Below are 7441 nucleotides of genomic sequence, written 5' to 3' on the forward strand. Positions count from 1 at the left end.
CATGAGGCTGAGTTAGGACCAAGTGAAGTATGTGGCCTCTCTAGAGTTTCTAGTCTAATGGATAGATAGATGAGGGAGAAGTCCGGGTCTGACAGGATGTGGGTCTGTCTGTCTGTCTGCTTCACCCCCACTCTGTGACTTCGGACACTTGGCTTAACCTCCCTGAACTTCTGTCCCTCTTGTGGGGGGGCTGGGAAGATTTGCCCCCACAACCGCTTCGGCCCCTGGAGGAGAGTAGTCAGCCGCCAGGAACTATAATGATGACGGTGACCTGGTGACCTGAAAAGCACTTGGGGACTAGGGAGAGGGCTCGGTGGGGGAGTGCTCTTCCAGAGGACGGCAATCAGCAACCCACAGCTGTCAGTAACGCCAGCAGCCAGGGACCCTCTGCTGGCCTCTGTGGCCACATATGTGTGTCCACCTGTACACACACAGTGCACATATGAACACACATACACACAAGGAAAAAGAAAAATTAGAAGAAAGCCAATCAGAGACAAGTGTTAAGGCAGCCTAGGCAATCCGAGGCGCAGGTCATGAACAATCTGGAAAGACTCCAAGGGGGAGGTGCCCACAAGGTTAGCCATGTGTCTTGTAAGCAGAAAGGAGAAGAGAGGGTCCAGGTGAGAGGACACCTGATAGCTTCGAAACTTCTAGAAGCTTCTATCCTGGGCCTGGCATCCACTGAGAGCAGCCGAGGGCATATGTCCTGTTTGCAGGATGCGGGTGCAGATGGGGTGGCCATGGTCCTGCTGGGAAACAAGATGGACTGCGAGGAGGAGAGACAGGTGCCCACTGAAGCCGGGCGAAGACTGGCCCAGGTGAGTACTGGGACCCCCTCCCCACAGAGGCTGACTGCTCAGCCGCTGCAGACTGGCCCTGGGCTCAGACCAGTCTGTGCCGGCAGGCTCCACCTTGAACACGGCATGGAATTGGCAGATTCCCACACGCTCCCAACCCACGTGAAAAACATCTTCAGAGTGAAAACAGTTTTAAAAGCGTCACCGAAATCCCCAATCAAATCTTAATTTTATCTCTGGTCTCTAATTAACATACTCCCTTCTCATTTATTCTATTTTAAGACTCAAATGTTTTCCTTGGGAAGACGACATCAAAAGCTTTGCTGCCAGACGGGGGATACTATTATTTATAAATGAGATTTAACCACATTCTAGAAAAGTCATACATATATATGTGTATAATTTTTTTAAAAGTTTAAAACCTAGGGAGTCACTCGGTCCCACCCTATGCCATTGTGGCTCCGGGTTGGCAGATTGTCCCCTCCCTAGAACAGTTGTCTGTCCCTTTAAGATTCCTTCTCTGAGAACTTCTGTTGCTAGGGGATTAAGAGGAAATACAGAGTTGACTCCTTCCTAGGACCTCCACTCAGACGCTGGCAGGAGGCCACTCCTTATGGTATTGTTTCTGAAGGACAGTTGGCAGAGCCTGGCAGCTCACATCAGAGGCTCATGTGAGAAGCCAGTGTTTATCATGAAGGAGCCTGGGCCGGGGCACAGGTGGCTAGTGGGCTCAGAGAGAGAGTTCTGAACATCTCCGTGAGGCTCCCATCAAAGCAGATGGATGAGGGGTTTTCACTGGACTGCTCTCCCCACGGCGTCTCCGGTGGCCCCTCAACCGGTTCTCCAGCTTCAAGTCAGCAAAATCCCTTGACTATAGGAAGGGGAATGAGGGAGAAGCCCAAGGGCTCATGGTCCTTGGTCATAAAAGAAGAAGAGGGGAAAGATAAAGGAAAGGGGGAGGAGGAAAGAAAGAAAACAAAAATCCTGGCCTTCGGCCAACAAGATGTCTCAGGGGTAGAGGTGCTTGTGGCCAAACCTGACGACCTGAGTTCGATTCCTGGAATGCACCTGTTAGACGGGGACTGACTCCCAAAAAGTAGCCCCGACTCCACGTGTGTGCCTTGTCATGAAGCGCCTTTTACCTGCTCAGCCATCCCCCTCGCCTCTTTGGCTGTTTGAGACAAGGCCTCATGTAGCACAAGCTGGTCTCAAGCTTGCTACTATAGCTGAGGCTGACCTTGAATTTCTGCCTTCACCTCCAGGGTGCTAGGTTGTAGGCATTTGCCACCATGCCAGCCTCTTGTTGTTTTGTTTTGGTGTTGCTTGTGAGGAGGTATAGCCCCGGCCCAGAAGTATTTTAGGAAAACATACAAACAAAATCCTGAGCAAAAAAAAAAAAAAAAAAAAAAAAAAAGTCCTGTGTGTTTCTCTGAGTCAAGCAGTCAGTTTGTCTTCTACCCCAGGTCTGGGGGAAGTCTCCAGGATGGCACCCTGCATCCTGCAGCCAGCTGAGGGGTGGGTGGTGGGCAGAGGTCCAGCTGGAGAACCAGGGTGGCTGGTGAGGGGCTGGCAGGGCTGGAGCCAGCCTCAGCCACTCTGTGTGGCTGCAGGAGCTGGGGATCTCCTTTGGTGAGTGCAGCGCCATCCTGGGTCACAACATCCTGGAGCCCCTGATGAACCTGGCTCGGTGAGTGCTCCCCATACCCAGAGTGCTCCAGGGTAGCCCTGCCCTGTTTTGTCCATCTCCAGCAAGTGGCCAAGACAGACCCTGGTTACAGACCCCACGCTCTGTCCTCACAGCTGCTACACCCCCCCACCTCCTTCTCCTGTCTAGAAGGTTCTTGCCCTGGCCTTCTGGTGGCTTCATGACTTAGGGTGAATGCCAAATGCCCCCATGGCCTACACTGTCATTCTGCCTGTGGCACCTTTCTTTTACCTTCTCTCTCCCATTTCTCTCTCTCTCTCATGACATTCTGCTCCTGTCTCAGGTCTGTGCCCTTCTGGACTAACTGCTCTTGTATCTATTTTCTTCTCGCTGTCTGGGAGGTGTCCATCTGTCTGTTCAGCCCTTTTTATATGGGGCCTTGCACCCACCATGTGCTCCAGGAGTGGTTGAGATGGGTGCTGGGAAGTGTCCCTGGCATGTGGTTAGATGTGTGTTGCCTACAGGAGATAATCTCCTATATGGTCTCAGCCCCAAGGGAACTCAGCTCTCTCCTGTGGTACAGGGTGTCCATCCATGACCAAGGTCTTAGTTCATGCTGAAGCCCTGGAATGTGACTTCTTTACCCTTGTTGGAGCTGCTCATTTGTGTGGTCTGTGTGTGTGTGTGTGTGTGTGTATTGGCACCCAGTGGGCCAGAAAAGTCCCCCAGCCCCATAGAAAGGACAAAGTGGTGGAGGCTCCAAGCCCCGAGTCCCAGCTACCCCACAGCCCTTCATGCTGTTCCTGGAGAGGGAGGAGTGACCGGGGACATTGCCATACAGGACACTTAAGATGCAGGAAGATCGCCTGAAGGCCTCGATGGTGGAAGTGACCCACCAGCAACCACCCAAGAGAGCTGGCTGCTGCCGCTGACCACCAGTCTGGTCCCGTCTTGGAGTGTCTCTTCTCATGGCTTCCATTCTGCTTCCTGGACACAGCCTCACCAGAGAAGCCCTGCAGGAGACAATGTCACCTCTGTTTCACCGAGCAAACATGGCTGGGGTGGAGGATACTTTCCCTGGATGGGGTACCCTCAGATCTTTCATTTACCCAGGCGGCAAGATGTCGGGGTATTCTAGTTTAATTTCTGCTGTGATAAATACTGGCCAAAAGCAGCCCAGGGGAGGAAAGGGGCTCTTCGGCTAACACTTCCAGGTCACTATCCATCACTGAAAGGAGTCAGGACAGGAACTGAAGTGGGAACCATGGAGGGACACTTCTTGCTAGCTTACATGCTTAGCCTAATGCTCAGCCAGCTTTTTTATAGATAGCCCAGGCCCTCCTGCCTAGGAATGGCGCTGCCCACAGTAGACCAAGCCTTCCTAAATCAATCATCAAGCAAGACAGTGTCCCACAGACATGCCCACGACGGGCCAATCTGGAAAAGGCCATTCTTCATTTAAGTTTCCCTCTTTCCTGTGTTCCTCTAAATTGTGTTAAGTCGATAATGAGACTAACCAGGACACAGGGCACATGTGGGGTGCTATTTTCCTTTTAAGTATTTTTGGATTTTCTCCAGTGTCTAGGGATGCTTTGTACAACCAGGGGATCAACTGTGGAGGAGGAAATAAAGCTTGCAGAGAATCTGTTTGGTGCCAACTCTGAATTTACACAATCAGCCAATTCCCACTCCTCTTGTGTCTGCCTCAGTTTCCCTGCTCAGACGTGGATTCCTTCCTTGCAGAATCCAATCCTGAGAGCAGTGTCATTCTGACGGCCCTGGCACGCCCTGAGCTCTCTGGAATCCTCTGGAGAGTTGCACCAGGGTCTGGCTTCTTGTCCTGGGGTCTTCAGTAGCCACTGGGTGCCTATGATTGGTGGGGTCTGGACTGTAGCATGGAAACCTGGCAGGATGCTGGTTCTGTGATCTAAGAGGGTCAGGAACGGCCTCTGAGTTGGGGCAGCTGCTGACAGTCGTCTCTGCACTGAATGGAGAGTACATGAGAACCTGGAGTGGGATTGATGCTTTGTATCTTTTGGGAGAGGGTATTGAACTTGACGAAGCCTCAGTGTATGGAGAACCAGTGGAAATGGCAAGCGGAGAGAGGAACGGACATTGTTTCATGCTCACCTGTTTGCCACACTCCCCATGCTTCAAGCCAGCACCTTCTTTTGACCATTTAGGGAGGCCTCAGAGGCAGGAAGCTGGCACACAGGGCAGCCGGTGGTACCTGGCCAGGTTCAGAAGTTTCAAGCATCCGATGGCTCCAAAAATGGGGTTAGATGCCCTTAGATACCCATTCCACTCCAGCATGGATGCAGTGGCCCTAGCCACTGGGCTTGCTCTCTCCCTGGCTCCTCACTAGCTCTCCCTTACCTTGCTGCCTTCACCTTCTAGACCCTTCTTCTCCGGCAGCTCTCACGAGGGGGAGGGGCAGGTCTTGCCGAGCTGATGCTATCTCAGGGGTCCAGTTTGACCCCTGAGAAGCTGGTGGGGGTGGTGAGCAGCCTCTGGACAGCCAGCTCAGCTTCCCTCAGGTTGGTTCCAGAAAAAGACATCTTTTAGAAACTTAACTTTGCATGCTGGGTCCACCGTGAGCCACAGAGCCCAGCTGTGTCAAGGAATATTATTTTCAGGTGTGTGACTTTTGGTTCGTTGCATTTCTTTGACTCTGTGAAGCTCTGTTGCTTTGCGTGTCTAAAACACCTGATGGCCTAATAGTTGAACAGCCAGTAGCTTGGCAGGAGCAAGGATAGGTGGGGCTGGCAGACAAAAAACAGCAGGAGAAATGAGAAAGAGGAGCAAAGAGAACAGAAGAGGACATCAGGGGCCAGCCACCTTGGCCCCTGGAAGCTGTGTGGGAGTGAGAGACCCCTCTATCACAGCCCCTCGGCCCTCTCACAAGTGGCTTTTTGGAAAGGGAAGGGTTTACTTCATCTTATGTGTCCAGGTCATAGTCTGTCACACAGGGAAACGAGTGCAGAGCAGGTCAGAAAAGTGGCAAGGGCAGAGGAAGACACCTGACAGCTGGCTCTGGCCATTGCATGCTGGGACATGGGCACAAACACTGGAACACTTCCCTGTGTGTACCACACACATACATAAAGACAGGGAAAGAACGCAGGGCAGGAACCTGGAGGCAGGAACTGAAACAGAGGCCAAGGAGGGGTGGTGCCTTCTGATCTGACCTCCATGGGGCGCTCAGTTTGCCTTCTTAGAGCACCCAGGATCACCAGGCCAGGGGTGGCCCCACCCCCACCTCCCTCAGCAATCATCAATCAAGAAAACGCTTCACAGCCTTGCCACAGGCCAGTTTGGTGAGGCAGCATCTCAACTGAGGTTTCTTTTTCCAAAATGACTCTAGCTTGGGTCTCATTGATATGAAACTAGCCAGGAGAGACGCCAAACAAGCTTCCAGGTCCCTGTTGAAGAGGCTTGAGGACCCCTCAGGCTGGCAGAAAGCTGGCAGGGGGAACCTGGCTCGCCTGACCCCAGTGTGGAGGGAGAGCCTCTGGCTAGGGCTGGTAGGAAATGGGGAAGGGGACGGCCTGGCTTAGCTTGTTGCTTCTGAACCCCCAGCACACGAAGTGGGGGAGCAAGGTGTGGCGTGTCACAGACAGGTGTCGGTCCCAGGTTGCTTCCAGCATCAGAGCCAGCCATGTCCTTAACCTGTGCACCCAGAGGAAGGGAACATGCTGCAGCTTTGTGTCAGAGAGCTGCCCTGACCCAGCACAGGGATAGCTACTGTTGGCCTCTGGTTTATTTCCTCTGTCCTTACAGTCTAGGTCACCGAGGCCAAGAAATGCTGTGGAACTTTCTCTTGTTCCCCAGTTCCTGAGTGGCAGAGGCAGGATTGGAACCTGGGTTGTGCATGCAGGACACCTGGTTGGGTTGCCTCGAGGTCTGAAGTTCAGTGGCAAACAGAGCTGAGACGGATTTGAGTCGGCCATGACGGCCAAAGCCTGCGAGAGGGTTTCTGAGCACGTGCGTGTGCGTGCAACCTCTGGGCGTTCGTGAGATTGCCTCTAAGTTTGCAGGGCCCTCCCCCCACACACTCAGGTTTATTTTATTATGTATATGAATGTGCATCAGTGTGGGCAGGTGTGCAGGAGTGTAGTGCCTGAAGATCAGAAGGGGCATCGGTTGGGTTCTCGGGAGCTGAAGTTACAGGTGGTTGTGACATCTGATGTGGGTGCTTGGAGCTGAACTTGGGTCCTCTGGAAGAGCAATACATGTTCTTCACCACTGAGCCAAGTCTCCAACCTCACTTCTCTCTCTTTTTAATTCCAGGGCTTTATTGTACAGCAGGGAAGGTCTGGCACGCCTACCCCCAACCCTTTGTTATGAAAACCTTTCTCGGTTAATGTCCAAGGGAGTCACTGGGCCAGACTGTCCTTTGGAGGAAGATGTTTGTTAAGTGTTATTAATGCCGTGAACAGACAGACGACAGCATGGCGGGGGTCCTGCCTTAGGGAGACAGGTATTCTGAGAGAGTTCAGTAGGCCCGCCAGGCAGAGTGTGGATCCCTTCTTATAGGTCTCAGAGGAAATCTGGGGGGCGGGGTGCCTCAGGTTCTGGCAGTCTTATTCCTGAGGGGCAGGGGTAGAAGGGGTAGAGGGACTTCTGGGGTAGGTATGCATGACCGAGGCTGTGGGGAGGTGAAGAGGGTGTGTCTCTCCCTGGAATTACAGGGGGTGCTGGGATGAACTGTGGGGACAGAAGAGGGGAGACTGCAGATGGTGTCACCAGAGCAGTGTCTGGCTTGGGGTTCAGAGTCCCAGTTCTGGAGCCTGTCACAGACTCACTGCCAGGTTAGCGAGGACGCCAGCTGGCAGCTGTGAGCCCACGTGTGGATGTCACTGATCAGCCCCTAACTTACACCTGAAGTTTCCGGCAACCCCCTTTGTGATTTCCATGAGGATTTTTATGACAGTAGAACTAGAAAAACTTTTGAGCTTTCCTTCCTAAAACAAGAATACCATTATTTATAGAATTC

At 52.7% G+C, this 7441-nt stretch overlaps 1 protein-coding gene across 3 annotated transcripts in view; it reads left to right on the forward strand.

Annotated features, from left to right (window-relative positions):
• Rab44 (RAB44, member RAS oncogene family) overlaps positions 1–4081 on the forward strand; it is a 33823-nt gene extending 29742 nt beyond the window's left edge. For all 3 annotated transcript variants that reach the window (XM_075979723.1, XM_075979724.1, XM_075979725.1), the window contains 3 exons: positions 720–821; positions 2411–2487; positions 3287–4081. In XM_075979723.1, coding sequence (XP_075835838.1) covers positions 720–821; positions 2411–2487; positions 3287–3377 — 270 coding nt within the window. In that variant the 3' untranslated portion in view covers positions 3378–4081. The remainder of the gene's footprint in view (positions 1–719; positions 822–2410; positions 2488–3286) is intronic.
• The last annotated feature ends 3360 nt before the right edge of the window (positions 4082–7441 follow it).

This window comes from Microtus pennsylvanicus, chromosome 7, assembly GCF_037038515.1.
Source record: "Microtus pennsylvanicus isolate mMicPen1 chromosome 7, mMicPen1.hap1, whole genome shotgun sequence".
NCBI classification, from domain to species: domain Eukaryota; kingdom Metazoa; phylum Chordata; class Mammalia; order Rodentia; family Cricetidae; genus Microtus; species Microtus pennsylvanicus.